This window comes from Hippopotamus amphibius, chromosome 1 (genome assembly GCF_030028045.1).
Source record: "Hippopotamus amphibius kiboko isolate mHipAmp2 chromosome 1, mHipAmp2.hap2, whole genome shotgun sequence".
Lineage (NCBI taxonomy): Eukaryota > Metazoa > Chordata > Mammalia > Artiodactyla > Hippopotamidae > Hippopotamus > Hippopotamus amphibius.
The window spans coordinates 153,053,491-153,070,017 of record NC_080186.1 but is presented as its reverse complement, the minus strand read 5'-3'; the positions used below and the strand labels follow the sequence as shown (position 1 = coordinate 153,070,017).

At 48.2% G+C, this 16,527-nt stretch overlaps 1 protein-coding gene and 1 long non-coding RNA gene across 11 annotated transcripts in view; one reads left to right on the top strand and one right to left on the bottom strand.

Moving 5' to 3' along the window:
- Positions 1-16,527, bottom strand: part of LOC130851369 (uncharacterized) — a 158,605-nt gene that overhangs the window by 111,074 nt on the left and 31,004 nt on the right. The gene's annotated exons all lie outside the window — the stretch shown is intronic.
- The window catches only part of AFAP1L1 (actin filament associated protein 1 like 1), a 69,796-nt gene that overhangs the window by 26,125 nt on the left and 27,144 nt on the right, over positions 1-16,527 (top strand). For all 5 annotated transcript variants that reach the window (XR_009053168.1, XM_057731448.1, XM_057731440.1 and 2 more), the window contains exons 2-9: positions 3,140-3,268; positions 4,297-4,380; positions 5,181-5,278; positions 5,959-6,067; positions 9,987-10,085; positions 10,755-10,966; positions 12,636-12,815; positions 14,722-14,814. Coding sequence is in view for 4 of the 5 variants with exons in the window: in XM_057731448.1 (XP_057587431.1) it covers positions 3,140-3,268; positions 4,297-4,380; positions 5,181-5,278; positions 5,959-6,067; positions 9,987-10,085; positions 10,755-10,966; positions 12,636-12,815; positions 14,722-14,814 (1,004 nt within the window). In the remaining variant the exon portion in view is untranslated. The remainder of the gene's footprint in view (positions 1-3,139; positions 3,269-4,296; positions 4,381-5,180; positions 5,279-5,958; positions 6,068-9,986; positions 10,086-10,754; positions 10,967-12,635; positions 12,816-14,721; positions 14,815-16,527) is intronic.

The following is a 16,527-nucleotide window of genomic DNA, read 5'->3' as shown; positions in this document are numbered from 1 at the left end:
TCTTCAATAATTGTTAAAAGTGTAACGGAATCCTGAGGCCAGAAAGTTTCAGAACCACTGGTAGAGAGATAAACGGCAACTGCACCCTATAGCCTTGACACTCCTGAATGATAGCAGAGCAGTGTCATGGATTTTCAAACATGAACCATGGCTGCAGGCCACAAGAAAGCTCCCATGGTTACCCTGTGGTACCGTCCTTATAGCATTTTCCACAGCCTCCCTGGTGAGTAGTTAAGAGAGAGACAGACAGACAGAGACAGAGAGAGACGGGGGCAGGGGTGGGGAGAGAAAGAGGGAGAGGGAGAGAGGGAGGATACCACTGGAACAATATCTTACTCATTTTCTAATTCCCCCAAGTGGCCAGACTGGCACATAATGAGAGTAAATCAGGAAATATTTTGGAATTGAGTTAACTAACTTTCAGTGTGTCTGCTAGTGCCAGAGAGGTTTGTGTTTCCATTTGAAAAGATTTCCTCTAAAACAGATAAAACGTGGCTAAAATGATTTTAAACTATTTCCTGCTTCAAAGAGAGCACTCTATCCCTCCAGAACCCTCACCCAGTGGCACTGCAGGGGCTCCAGCCCTGGAGGGAGCAGGGCCTCCAGGCCCCTTTCACTTGAGCTCTGGAGTGAGGCCTGGAGTTGCACAGCACAGCAGCTCCAGGAAGCACACAAACTTGGGATCAGCCTGGCTCCTCTGCTTTCAAGCTATGCAACTGTCCCACAGCTTCCCTCAGCCTCGGGGTCATCTCCTAGAAAATAGGTATCCCAGTAGGACCTACTCACAGGAGTGCTGTGGGGATGAAATGAAACATGGTATAGAAAGCCCCTACCTCGGGGCCCAGAGGTAAAGAGAGCCCATGAGGTGGCAGCTGTCAGCCTTGAGCTCATTTCCAACAAATTTGAGGTGATGCTGGAATGGCATAGAGAGATTACAACATCACATTTTTCCAACAAGTGCCACTCTCTGTACATAAAATTTCTATTTTTTAAAAAGTCCTAGTGTGGTCATCTCTCCATTCCCTCTCTCATCTAACACATATAGAGCACACATTCTGAGTAGGCCCCAGACTTAGATGCTAAGGAATCTGAGATTCATAGACCATTCATATTTCCCAGAGCCCCACAGCCTCTCCTTCTCCCTGGGGGAGACAGATATTCAGATCTCACAGCACAGATCGGCATGACAGATACTATAATGGCGGTAATCATAACTGACTTACGTGAGATTTAATATGTGCAGGGCAAGGCACTTTCCACACATGGCATATTAATCCTCACAGCAACCCTATGAGGCAAGGGCTGTTATTTCCCTCCTTACAGAGGGGAAAACTGAGTCATAGGTTATGTAACGTGTCAAAGGTCCCACAGCTGATGATAATGGAGACTGAATGTGAACCCAGGACTGATTCTCTCATGCACCATGTTACAGCCCCTCTTACACATCCAGACCTGTAGCTGCAAGTCAGAGTCTCACCATTTCCTCAGGAGGGCCCTGGTAGAGAGAAGCACATGGAGTTGGGAGTCAAGAGACTGGGGCTTAAGTCTTGGCTCTTCTGCTTGTCTGTGTAACTTCAAGCACATTACTTATCTTCTCTGAATCTTAGTTTCTTCATCTAAAAAATGGGTGTGACCATCGGACCAATCTCAAAACTTGGTAGGATCCTATACTACAAATACTACAAAGCGATCTAGTGCCATGGTTTAAAGTACAGAGTGAGGGAATCAGATTCAGTTGAGGCTCTGCTGGCTGTGTGGCACTGGAGAAGTTGTTTAACCTCTCTGAGCCTTAGTTGCATCTTCCATATTATGGAGATAATAAAATATATGATATGAGATTTAAGTAAGACAATAAGTATGAAAGGACTTAGCACAGCTCACAATAATTGTTCAACACACGTTAGCTCATATTATTATGCACAAGTGATTGGCAAGTTGCAAAGGAGGACAATACTACTACTGTAAAGAAGTCAGTCCTTGGCTCTAAGGCAAACCAAGTCCCAAGATACTGCTTTGAGACAGGGAGACATTGATGACATCATGGTCTTGGCATGCTCATCTTTTTTTTTTAAATAAATTTATTTATTTATTTATTTTATTGGTTGTGTTGGGTCTTTTTTGCTGCACGTGGGCTTTCTTTAGTTGTGGTGAGTGGGGGCTACTCTTCATTGTGGTGCGCAGGCTCCTCATTGCCGTGGCTTCTCTTGTTGCAGAGCACGGCCTCTAGGTGCGTGGGCTTCAGTAGTTGCAGCACATGGGCTCAATAGTTGTGGCGCACAGGCTTAGCTGCTCCGCAGCATGTGGGATCTTCCTAGGGCGGGGACCAAACCCATGTCCCCTGCGGATTGGCAGGCGGATTCTTAACCACTGCGCCACCTAGGAAGCCCCATGCTTGTCTTTTAAAAGGACTCTGTGCTCTAGGATTTTGCAACTCTGTGTGGTCTCAGACCAGCGGCATCAGTTTTAGCTAGGAGCTTGTCATCAATGTAGAATCTCAGGCCCCACACCAGACCTCCTGAGTCAGAATCTTCATTTTGACAAGATTCCCTGGTGATTCCTATATACACTCAAATTTGAGAAACACTGGTGCAGCATGGGAAAAAGAATAGCAGTAAGAGTTTTTGGCCAGGGGTGGGAAGGGTTAATGTTTAGTTTGGTTCCTGTCAAGCCACCGGAAACAGAAGGTTCTAGAGATTGAAGTGTATGGACTGATGGGACAGGAAGGCTTCCTTCCTGGATTGTGTCCTGGACAGCCAGGGCTCCTGCCTGGGACCTGCACTGACCCTCAAGCTGCAGTGAGGAAGGACCCCTGGGCCTGCAAATCAGAGGCACAGCCTGGGACAAAGAGAGGGCTAAGTGCCTCTGCTCAGGCTACCTGGGAGGTTCAGCCCTCAGGCCAAGCCCAGATGACGTCTGAGGGGGAGTGGAGAGGCTGGAAAAACGTCACAATTAACTGAGCTGGCCTCTCCCAAGGGAGGCTGGTGGCCAGCGCTGGGACAGCTGCGCGAGGGCCTCTGAGGTCTCCCTGTTGCCCTGGGCCCTGTCCTCTGGCCCCTCTTCCTTGGGTCCTGGAGGGTGGGGGCGGGCCCGGATCCTGGACACAGAGCCATGACCATGCTCCATGGGCCTTCCTCCTCAGTGTTGGAGCAGCTGCTCCCCGAGCTCACAGGGCTGCTCAGCCTCCTGGACCATGAGTACCTCAGTGACACCACTCTGGAGAAGAAGATGGCTGTGGCCTCCATCCTGCAGAGCCTGCAGCCCCTCCCAGGTCAGCCATCAGCACTCTGCCCAGAGCTCCTCAAGCACCCTCAATAACTCCCCAGGGCCCGCTGGCAGGAGAAAGCCTCAACCTTGCAGCATCGCATGCACCTCTCTTCATGGTCTAGCCAGTGTCCCCATCCACTCTAGCCCTTCTCCACCACAGTCCTGGCTGTGCTCTTTGTCCTCCTCCAGCCTCAGCCCACTACAAACTCACATGCCACACACACTTATGTACACAGTACTACCACACTCACACACACACATGCTCTCACACAGACCTCACATAGTAACAAACACATCACACACAACAAACCCCACACGCTCTCTCACACGCAACACACTCACATACTCATCACATACACATCACACACTCCTACACTCAGATGCACACTCACACACTCTCTCATCTTTATGAGCTTTATACCTGCCCCCCATCTCTACTCATGCCCCTCCCTCTACTCCCCACAGCCTCTCTGCCTCACTGTGTGCTCAGCAGCAAAGCCTCCTCATCTGCTCCAGCCTTTTTCCCAACCTCAAGTGAGCCCATGAGATGATATGTGTAAACCAAGAGCTCAGGAAACTAATGAGCTGTATCATGTCCTGCAGGGTTGGAGGGGTCTAAGTGACATGGGGGGGAAAGTCACCACTGCATGATACTGAGCCTCACTTCCCAGCGACAAAACAGGTCAATGTCATTAGCCACCCTCACAGGACTGATGGAGGATCAAAGAGGCAGCAGTTTGCCGACTGTCCCCCGGCTGTCCCAAAAGCAGCCCCTCTACTCTACTCTTTATACTGGGCTCTGGGCATCCTTTCACTTGGAAAAGGAGATCCTCAATAACAATGTAAAAAGGGTAACAAAGTTTGAAAGCAGGGAAATGATTTAGGACATGCACAGGCTTTGCAACCTGACTGCTGTGTCCTGTGTGGGACAGAAGTCTGAGGGGGCAAGGTGAGCTGGCCATCCGTAGCATAAGCAACAGTCCTGGGCCCCCTCCCTCCTCACTGCTGGCATGCTCTCCTTCTTCCTCACAGCCAAAGAAGTCTCCTACCTGTATGTGAATACAGCAGACCTCCACTCCGGGCCGAGCTTCGTGGAGTCCCTCTTTGAAGAATTTGGTAAGCAACCCTCTCCTGACCTCAGCTGGAAGCTGTCCTTTCCCCCATGTGTGTGTTCACCACCCCAGTCTCTGGAAGGGCCCCCAGATTGGGTAGAAAAATACCTGCATCTGGGCCTGGCTCTAATTTTAAATCACTGAGTCACTTTGGCAAAGTTCCTTTGCCTTTCTGGGCCCTGCCAGGTCTGAAAATCTAGTCAAGATCCATAGTTATGGGAAATCATCCCCGAGATTTGAGGGAAGGTAGGGATGAACACACAGTCCAAAGAAGGCTGGCACATAGGGTGTTGTACTGTCTGCTGCTAACATCCATCTAAGCAGCTGCCTGGTCTGTGAGCTGGGCAGTCTCACAGCTCAGCAGAAAATGGAGCTGTGCGGGACTAGCAGAGGCGCCAAGGGGGTGGGAGCAGCTGAGCCGGGCTGCATGCAGGGTGTGTGTGATCCCTGATCTATCCTGAGGGAAGACGGCACTGTTCAACACAGGGAGAAAGCTATGGTCAAGTAAGAGGATTTACGGACTGACAGACTTTGGGAAAACACTGCGCTTTCATTACCTAACCCTTGAAAACTTTCAAAGTACTGTACCAAATAGTATTATCCCATTTGATCCTCTTGATAACACTGGGAGCTAGACACGGCAGGGATTATTGTGACCACTTTACAGATAAGAGAGATGAAGTCACTTGCCCAGAGTTACTGATGGAGGAGATGACGGATCTTCCTGACCCCAAATCTAGCCCTCTTCTCACTCTGCCATGCTCATCCTCCACTTTCTCTGCCCAATGGCCTCACCCTCCATAGACTGTGACCTGAGTGACCTTCGAGACATGCCAGAGGACGACGGGGAGTCCTGCAAAGAAACCAGCCCTGAGCCAGCCAAGAGCCCATCTCTGAGACACGTGAGTTCTTACACTCTCAGACTCTCTGTTCCTCTGGAGGAGGTAAGGGAAGCTCTCCCCACTAATGCTATAGACCCTCCTGGCCATGTAGGACCTACTCTCTCTTCAGTGTGGTGTTTAAGGGCAGAAACAGCATTGTGAGAACATTTCAGTGGCTCAGGACATGCTCACTGCACCCATGCCAAGCAGGGATAATACAGTAAAGTGACCTGTCCCTTCAGGCCCAAAGGACGTCCCCACCCCAACTTCTGATTTCAGCAACACAGGAAAAGTGCTGGGGAAAGCTCTGGATCACAAGATGGGTGGCCTCTGCCCTCCTCCCTTCTGCTGTGTGGCAGATCACTTCCTGTCTCTGAGCCTAAGTTTTTCACCTACTTCATTTCAAAAATGAAGGTCTGGATCATATCTAGGGTTCCCACCCTTTGGGGCCATGGAATTAGGACAAAGGACCCAAATTACCTCAAACATTATCTGTCAACTGTATAATTCACTATCATCATCATCATAAATTGTACCAATTGTTGACCACTTTTCATTATGTCCTTTCATATTCAGAGGCTGCATCCTGCCTTCTAGGAGCTCCTGCCTCCCTCTCCCCTAGCCTCCTCCTGCCACCCTACCTGCCCCGCTCTGCTCTCCTAGCCTTCTGGGTTCCACATACCTCCTTTGTCCTCTTTTAGGCAGCCGACCTGCCTCCACCGCTCCCCAAAAGGCCTCCACCTGAGGACTACTACGAGGAGGCCCTTCCCCTGGGACCTGGCAAGTCCCCCGAGTATATCAGCTCCCACAGTAAGTTCTTGCCCCTGAGGGTTGGGGGGTAAGGGGGAGAAGGCTCCTCTCCTGAAACTCCTGTGTGTCCTGCTGGGGCTGGAACTCCAAGCCTGGCACCATTCAGCCATGCCCACCTACTGAGGAGGAGCTACCAGCTCACCTGGTCTCTCCAGTGACAGCTGGGGTGGGCCAGTAGGCATGGCCTGGGGGTCAGGGGTCTAGTCCCAGTTCTATGTGCCCTTGGATAACCCCCTTCCCCTCTCTGGGCCTCTGTTCCCCTACGCTTAAAATAAGAAAGCGGGGCTAGATACACACACATAAATGCACTAGGACGGAAGTTCACAGATGACTGCTACTGGCTTGGGTATAGGGACTTAACATTACATAAAAGAAACTCCATTATGGTTTTTGGATGACACAGCATGTGTAGTTGAACCTGTATAAGATGATTGTGTGTTGCTATCCTATCATTCAGCAGCACTGGAATATTCTCCAGCCACCAAAAAATACATAAGATAGGTCTGTCCGTGCTGAGCAGAAATGAATCCCAAGATATATATTGGAAAAAAAACAAAGCAAATGCTGCGTATAACATGATCCCATTTGTTTTTAAATAGGGTACTAACATGCACATGCATTTAACAGTTTTTCTACAATATGCAAGAAACTCTTAACAGTATTTTCCTATAGGAAATGAATAGAAATCTGGGTGAAAGGGAACATATTTTCCCTTTCATACTCTTTTGTACTGATTGTGCTTTTCATCGTGTTGTAGTAAAATACACATAACATAAAATTGACCACTCCAACCATTTTAAAGTGTCCAATCAGCAGTTTAGTGCATTCACAGTGTTATGCAGCCACCATCACTGTCTAGTTCCCAAACGTTTTCATCACTCCAGAAGGAAACCCCACATCCAATAAGCAATCACTTCCTGTTCCTCTCTCAACCGATCTATTTTCTCTCTCTATGGATTTGCCTAATCTGAATATTTCATTTAAATAGAATCATACAATATGTGGCCTTTTATATCTGGATTATTTCATTTAGCTTAGTGTTTTCAAGGTTCATCCATGTCATTGCATGTATCAGTACTTCCGTCATTTTTATGGACAAATAATACTCCATAGTATGGATATACCACATTTTGTTTATCAGTCTGTCAGTTGATGGACATCTGGGTTGTTTCCAGCTTTGGGCTATTATGGTATATCATTTTTATGATTAATAAACTAGTGCAAACAAAACTAGTAAAATGGTGGGGTTGGACCAGGTGATCATTGCCCCTCTTCAGCCTTGATAGTCTTGGGGTCTGTGTCACTGCCAGCAGCTGTTTATGTGAAGCAGATGACTTTATTTTATCCACTTGAGGATGGGGAAGGAGGGGATGAAGTGCTGCTGGGCCCTGAACCCCAGGACAAGCCCCTCAGCTGGATGAGGCTCCTCCTGCTCCCCGGAGAGCTCAGATGGAGCAGAGAAGCTGCCTCCAGAGTGGTGGGGATCCTGGGGCGGGAGGGAAGGGAGTGCCTCAGGAAAGGCCAGGGACCTTGTCCAGGGAGAGACTGCCAAGCCCAACAGGAAATATCCTTCCTCTCGCACACAGTGTCCAGCCTGCCAGGTGTCCAAGTGCTTTGCCCCCAGTGCGCCCTCCCTCTTCCCCCTCACACCTCCTCTTTCCCCACCCCCACCTCTGGCCTGAGCACCCCCAGTCCACCTCACAGGGATGTCACCAGCATGTGAGACCTCAGAATGCCTGCTGGTAAAAGCAGGCTCTGAGCCTCACTTGGGAGATACAACTGGGTGTCCCAGTCACTGGGAATTTGAGTGCTGCCATCCTCAAGAAACAGAAGGACAGCAGGGGCTGAGAGCCCAGAGCAGTGCTCTGAGGAACAGTGTGGTGTGAGAGCAAGCTGGCCTGAAAGAAGGAAGGCTTGCTGGAGAAGAGGATGTGCACCCTATCCCCCAAGCTGGCAACCTTAGTTCTGATCCAGGCTCTATCACTAGCAAAGCGTGTGGCCTCAGTATCTTTATCTATAAAGTGGGTCTGATACCCACCTCCCTGCATTGTGGGAATCAAAAGAGATGATAATTATAATGATATCTAGTATTTGTCTAGGATGATCTGTGTACCACGCATTGTGCTGAGAGTTCATATGCATCATATCACTAATCCAAGGTGAGAATTGTTCATGTTGATTTATAGGTAAAGAATCTGAAATGCAGAGAAACTGTGTTTTCTTTCCAGTCTCTCAGTAAATGATGGAGATAGATTTGAACTCAAATCTGATTAACCCCAATGCACATGCCCTTAACCCACTGAGTTTCAAAGTATGCTCCAGAGACTATCTGTAACAAAATAATCTTAATTATTTTAAAAAAATCTGATTCCTTGGAGTTCCACATATTTTCTGTTTTTACATATGTTTAGAACTATCCTATTGAATGGGTTCTTTTCTTAGTGCAGATTCCTCAGCTCAGCCCACACCAGTGAATCAGAATCTCTGGGGATACAGTCCAGGGATCTACATTTTAAAAAGACCCGCAGTGAATGTTAATTGGTATAGCCACCATGGAAAAAATATGGAGGTTCCTCAAAAAACTAAAAATAGAGTTACCATATGATCTAGCAATCTCACTCCTGCGCATATATCTGGAGAAAACTCTAATTTGAAAAGATACATTTACCCCCAATGTTCACAGTAGCACTATTTACAACAGCCAAGACATGGAAGCAACCTAAACATCCATCAACAGATGAATGGGTAAAGATGATACGAGATAGACAGATAGATAGACAGACAGACACATACACACACACACAATGGGATATTACTCAGCCATAAAAAGAATGAAATAATGCCATTTGCAGCAACATGGATGGAACCAGAGATTATCATACTAAGTGAAGTAAGTCAGACAGAGAAAGACTAATAGCATATGATATCACTTATATGTGGAATCTAAAATATGACACAAATGAACTTATTTACAAAACAGATACAGACTCATAGACATAGAAAACAAACCTATGGTTACCAAAGGGGAAAGGAGGGTATAAATCAGGAGTTTGAGATTAATAGAAACAAGCTACTATATACAAAACAGACAACCAGCAAGGCCCTACTATATATACAGCACAGGGAACTATAGTCAATATCTTGTAATAAACTATAATGGAAAAGAAAAATAAATGAATAAAAAGACCCCCGGTAACTGTGATGCAGAATACAATTTGGGATAACCCCACTCCTATACTGTACTGATTCCCATGAACGGGAAAGTGTGAAAACTCAGCATCAGCGGCTGTTGTCTGTGTTATTGTATGTATTCACTATTGTATGTGTTATTATTATCTCCTCTAGTCCAGCTCCTCCCTTGCAGTTGCAGAGGTTTAGAAGGAGAGGAGGGGGTGGATGTATTAAGAAGTGAGCGGAGGGGGTTAGGTGGAAGAAAATGAGACAAAGGCAGAGCAGAAACAGGGTCTGGGCCCAGGTGCTGGGACACCACTCCCTGCAGTGCAGGGAGCAGAATTGTGACCAAGACACATACCCACACACACCAATGCTCTGGGGTCAGAGGAGAGGGGCTGACCACTCTCTGCCTGGGAAGGCCAAAGGAAAGATCTTCGAGCTGTGTCTTGGAGGGTGAGGAATTCTCTAGCAGTTGCTAAGAGGGCAAAGGGAATAGCATGAACATGAGCCTGGAATTGTGACAGGGCCCAGCAGGGCAGTTCCTGGTAACAGGAGCACAGGGGGCAGGTGTGGAGCTAGAGCAGATGAGATGCAGAGAGGAGGCCCCACAGCCTGGCCGGGGAGTGACAAGAAGCTCCACTCCCTCTTCCCTGAGGAGGACATGGTGTCCACGATCTTTCCCAGCCCTGGTGCCTAGAGTCTGCCTGCATTTCTCCAAGTACTGCTCTTTCTGCCAACCCCACAGATGGCTGCAGCCCAGCCCACTCAATCGTGGATGGCTACTATGAGGATGCAGACAGCAGCTACCCTGCGACCAGGATGAATGGGGAGCTGAAGAACTCTTGTAAGTACCAAGTGGATGTTCAGTCCAGTTTTGTCCTCACAAAGACAGGGCCTTGACCTGACCTCGGCATGCCCCTGCCCACCACCCCCTCACCTCCCTGGGGTGAGGCCTCAAACCCCTTGTTCTCAGTGACCCTGGGATTCAGTGGGAAGACAGATGGCATGGGAGTAAGGAGCCCCAGACCAAGCCCTGCCCTGACTCTTGGTGACTGACCTTAGGTGAGTGATGTATTCTCTCTGAGCCTCCAGATTCCTCTGTATTTAAATGGGTGTCATGAAAATGACCTGTGACAATGGATGCAAAGGTGATGGGTAAAGACAATAGCTGATATTTACTGAGCCCTCACTGAGTGCCAGACACTCGGCTAAACACTCTGTGTTCACTGCTGTTCACAATAGCCCAGTGAGGTAGGTATTATTTATTATGACCATTTTATTGATGAGGAAACTGAAGCTCTGAGAGGTGAAGTCACTGAGATCACAAAGTGAGTTGTAAATCTATAAGACACAGTGCCCATGTAGGGGCTTACTCCTTACCAAGATCACACCTCACAACTACCCCTTCACAGCCCCAGGGACCCAGAGCAGGGACACCTGCACAGGGGTAAGAAGGTACCACTCCCCGCCGGGTGACAGCACAGGGACGGGTCCTTTCCCATGGTTCCTGCAGACAATGACTCTGACGCCATGAGCAGCTCCTACGAGTCCTACGATGAGGAGGAGGAGGAAGGAAAAGGGCAGCAGCCCACACATCAGTGGCCCTCAGAGGAGGCCTCCATGCACCTGGTGAGAGACTGCAGGATATGTGCCTTCCTGCTGCGGAAAAAGCGCTTCGGGCAGTGGGCCAAGCAGCTGACCGTCATCAAGGAGGACCAGCTCCTGGTGAGTGGCCACAGACGAGTGCCTCTCGGCCTCACGTGGACTGGCACGTGCCTGCTCATGTGTCTGGGCGGGCACGTCTTCCCCGGTTCCTCTAGGTTTGCTTTAGGCACAGAGGCTCAAAGCCTGGTGCTTCTGAAATCAGGGCTCTCCCACCCGAGCAGAATTAAAAAACAAAACAAAACTTGAAGACCTGATAAAGACTTTACCAAGTCTTGTTTTGCCAGATATGAATTTTTTAATCACCTTAAAACAATGTTTATCATTTTTCATTATGCAAGTAAATGTATTTATTTATAAAGCTAGAAGAAAATAAAGTGAAAAATGTTTTTTCTTAAAAACTCACCTAATTTCATTGATCAGGAGTTAACCACTATTAGATTTTGATGTACAAACTTCCACCCTCATTTCCATACATCTCTTTTCTAAAACTGAGCCCACTTATTATATAACTCGCATTTTAAAAAAATTTTTTTTAATTCGCCATCTTTCATCACCATCATGTCATTAAAGAAATGTACCTTTAATTCCAAAGTATAAGGATGAACATAATTTCAGGAAAAAAAAAAATGACAGCTCTTTACCTACTGACAAATCTTATCGAACATTTATGCATCTGAAACATGAACTTTTCTCATCCTGCAGCAGTGAAAAGCTCATACCAGGCCAGAATCAGGCCAAGAATAATAACTTACTTTTTTCCGTACCTGATGCCTTCTATCTTTTTCTTGACTTATTGCACTGGCTGAGACCTCCAGTACAATGTAAATAGAAGTGGTGAGAGCAGGCATTCTTGTCTCAATCCAGATCTCAAAGGAAAGTTCAATAATTCACCATCAAGGCTGATGTTTGCCATGGATTTTTTTGTGGGTGTTCCTTATTAACACATTAAGCAAGCTCCCCTAAGAGTCTGCTAAGAGTTTATGTTACAAATGGGTGCAGAATTTTATCAGATATTTTTTCTGCTTCTATTAACATATGTGGTTTTTCTTCTTTTTTTCCATTAATATGATGAATTATATAGTTAGTTTTTGAATGATAACTCACTCTTGCACTCCTAGAATAAACCCCACTGGTCTCTATGCAATATGGTTTTTATATGTCTGGATTCTATATGCTAATATTTTGTTTAGTTTTCACAACTATGTTATGAGAGAGATTAGCCTATGACTTTCTTTTTTGTAATGTCATTGTCAGGTTCTGGTATCAAAGTAATGTTAGCCTCATAATAAGAATTGGGAAGTGAGAATCATATTGATAAACTATTGACTTCCCAAACCCAACCCTCCATCTCTGCTAGAATTCTCTCCCCCACACTCCTGCCATGTAGCCCATTAATAGCAGGGAGCTGGCTTCCTCCCAAGACAGCCTGTTTCTTCTCTGATTCTTTAGACTAGAATGGTCTTCCTAGTATTGTGCTAAAATCTGCCTCTTCCTAAACTGGTAGCTGTGACCCTTGGGACAACTCAGTAGCCCTTGAGATCTGGAGATTGCCCAAAGATGCCCCTCCCAGGCTTCTCTCCTTTGTGGTGAACAGTCACAGCCCCTGTCTTCATTCAGTGCCCACAGTCGGACTGGGTGGGGGAGGTCTCTGCGGGGTAGGTTGAGTTTCCCTGTCTCCTCCCTCCACTCTCCACTCCAGGAGGCCCTAACCTCTTCTCTTCCTGCCCAGTGTTACAAAAGCTCCAAGGACCGGCAGCCACATCTGAGGCTAGCACTGGATGTCTGCAACGTCATCTATGTGACCAAGGACAGCCGGCACAAGAGGCACGAGCTGCGCTTCTCCCAGGGGGCTACCGAAGTCCTGGTGCTGGCACTGCAGAGCAGAGAGCAGGCCGAGGAGTGGCTGAAGGTACAGGGGGGCCTGTGCCCTTTGCCCACCCTCCCTCCTTCCTTCCTTCCTCTCTTCCCCAGACCCAGCCCTCAGTGGGGTGGGCCCCTGTCAATGGAAGAACAGGCCTTGCTCAGGGGAGAGGGGGTCAGTGCCCTGTACATGGCTAGGGCTTTATGTGGAAATGGGCTTCAAACATCTCCAGGAGACAGACCTCAGACTGGAGACCTGTGTTCCTTCTAGTTAATTTGAATCCCCTAAGATGCCTACTGTGGGTTTATCCTACCTACAATGCACATCTCCAGGAATAGGGAGCTTAATACCTACAAAGGAAGCTGATTTTATCATTAGACAGTCTAATCCTTTTTTTTTCTTTTAATAAATGATTCTTTCTCATCTTAGGTGAAACGTGCATACTTATAACATCCACCTATGACCCAGCCTCTGCAGCTACACAACAATTAGAGTTACTGTGTACTGAGAACTTACTCTGTGCCATGCACTGTGCTAAGAGCTTTATACACATGACTTTATTTACTATTCACAGTGGGACTAATATTGTTCCTGTTTTACAGATGATGCAACTAAGGCACAGAGAGCTTCTGTGACTCACCCAAAGTCAACCACCAAGTGGTTCAGGCCAGGATTAGAAGCAAATAAGGAAACCTACTCCGAAGGCGACAAGCAGGGTGGCATAGTGATAACGAGGGAGGACTTGGGTGCCACACAGAACTGAGTTCAAGTCCCAGACCTAAGTGGCATTTACTGGCTGTGTGATCTTCTGCAAAGGACTTTGCTTCCCTGTGCCTCAGTTTCTTCCTCTATAAAATGGTTCTTGTAAGGATTCTACAGAGTACCTGACATAGGCCTGCCAGTCCTCAGTAACTGCCAATGACTGCTGTGCAGTGATGGTGAAGCCCTCACGCCTAGGCCCTTACAGCAGCTCTTCTCCTCCTCTGATCTTCCTGCTGGAACAAAGAAACCAAACCCCTCCTTCCCTCCCTCCCCAACCTCCCTTCCTTCCTGTGATAACCAGCTCTCCCACTGGGATGTTTACTGTTTCTCATTACCGCCTTTGTCTCTGGAGGGGAAGGAAGAGAGAGAACCTGCCTGCTGGGGCGGGGGGGGGAGCGCTCTGTCCTCAAGGGGCTGGGTAGGTCAGAAGAAGCCCTAGACCTGGAGTTAAAAGGCCTGCCTTCGCACCCCAATTAGCCCAGGGGATAGGGCAGACAGCCATGGCTTCACCTCTCAGAGCCTCATCATCCTAATCTGCAATTTAGGGATCAAGGTGCCCCTGCCCCACAAGGCTGCTATGGGGACACAATGGGATAATCCACGCAAAGCCACCTGACAGATGAGCAGCAAATGGTCCATTATTTCTGGATGCTTGTGCTGCGTAGCCTCGGGTGAATGCCTTGGAATCTCAGTTTCTACATCTTTAAAATGGAGAGAATAACCCTGGCAGCCCTGCAGGTTGTTGTAAAGTTCTAACGTGTCACAGAAGCGAGTCCCTCATGCAGGGCATCCCGGTTCACATGGGCCTTTACCCCCATCATCTCAATGGTCCTCACACACCCAAGGAGATAAGCAGGGGACCAGTGATATCCCCATGTTACAGATGGGGAAACCAAGGTCCAGAGCAGGGAAATGGCTTTCCGAAGGCCACGCAACTAATTAGTAATGGCACCAGGCCTAGAAGCCAAGCCTCTGGGCTCCCAGCTCCTTATTCAAGGGACAGACACAGGAGAAAGCCTGTTCAGATCCTTACGTGCCCCACACTTGGGGAAGAAGGCCACATCAACCCATCTCTTCCACCCAGTGATCCCAACAGCTCTGCTTGATGGCCCTGACCACATAGACCCCATTCTTGCTTTTGCCTCCACAGCATCCCTACCCATCTGCTCACAGATGTGTGTCCTCTCCACAGGTCATCCGAGAGGTCAGCAAGCCTGTTGGCAGTACTGAGGGGGCAGATGTGCCCAGATCCCCAGTCCTCCTATGCAAGGTGGACCTGGACAAGGTACCTCTGTCTTCACAAGGTTCCCTCTGGGTCAGGCAGTGGGGATTCAGCACAGACTCTGCCCCAGGGGACTCACAGGCCAGTGGTGAAGCCAGGTGTTAACAGTAGGCACTCAATAAATGTCTACTGAATTCATGAATGTATGAATGAATGAATGCCCATATCCAAGGTGCAGTACAAGCCAGAGGAGGGAGTGACTACCCTGCCAGTCACATTTGAACTGAGCCATGAAAACTAAATTGAAATTAGTCAGAGAAGGAGTTTGCCCCACGGGGACATAAGTGCAGCAATCATTTCATAGTCTGGCAAGCCAATGCCAAATACGTGCTAATGCCTATGCTTCACCAGGTGCTGTGGGTGATCAAAGGACTCAGCCCCAAATCCTAAGGGAAGTGTTAAGACCCCCAGACATGGGTATCACATGACATAATAAAGGCTAGCATTACAGGAAACATGACTGTGTGGCTGGGACTATTCTAAATGCTTTTTGTGCATTACCTAATTCCATTTCTACAACAACTCTTTGAAGAACTACATTTTCAGATGAGGAAGCCAAGGCACAGAGAGGTTTGCCCGAAGCCACACACAGTTAATAAGAAACAGAGCTAGCTGATTTACACCCAGCCAGCCTGCCTCTCAAGGGGATCTTCCTAAGCGCCACTGGATGAGTAGTTAGTGAGCATCTGCTATGCATCAGGTACTGTGCTAGGCACCACGTGCCATCTTAACAGTAATAGCCATAACCCTGCCCTCCCAGAGAGGGGTGCAGACATGACTCCAATCACACAGACTTAGAAAGGCCAAGCTGTGTAAGTGCTGGGAAGGAAAAATACCAGGTACCCTGGGAGCACATGCCAGGGGCTGCTCTTGTCTCAGGGTCAAGGAAGGCTTTCCTGAGGGAACACACTTCACAGGAGGGTGAGAAATTTGTGAGGAGGGGGAGGGAAAAAGAATTCCAAGCAGAGGGAACAGGCCCTGGAACAGGAGGAAGCATGGATGGAAAGAGGCCAGTGCGGCTGGGTTTGGAGAGAAGGGGAACGTGTCAACTCTATTAGAGTGTCCTGGAAAGCCACAGTGAGGCAACAGGGGCTCATGCTGGCTGGGGGAGCAAGGGGGATTGGGAGGGTGGGCACCTAAGTTGAGCCTTAAAGAATGGGCAAGACTCTGCCCCACTGGGGCAGAGGTGGGCCAAGGGACGGGGATGCAAGGGAAGGGAGCAGCAGATGCAAAGGTGGGGTCAGCAGAGTCATTAGGAGAGGAAGGGTAGGGGGCTCACCTGGCCTTTAATTAGTGGGGCCTGAAAGAAAGCAGTGTTGAGGGTGTGTGGGTGTATGAGTGTGAAAGAGTGTGTGTTTGTGTGAGTGTGAGAGAGAGTGTGGGTGTGTACACACACCTGCAGCTACATGCTGTGGTGCAGTTCAGAGGCTGTATAGAGAGGAGGAGGAGGCAAGCCTGTAGAGATGGGCTTTCCTATGGCTAAGTGTACAGGGGGAGGGTAGCTAAAATGTTTAGGGTGGTATTTTTGGAAAAGAGTGGGAGTGAGGACATGGTATTGGCTCTGTCTCTCCATGGACTCCTGTGCTTGAGGTGTCATCATTATTAAGTCAATTCCAAAGTGCTCGCAGTGTTTCTCTGAATTTGCTTTCTATCTTGATGAAAAACTTACCATCTGTACACCATCACAGAACAAACAGAACCATAATTACTGTCTCA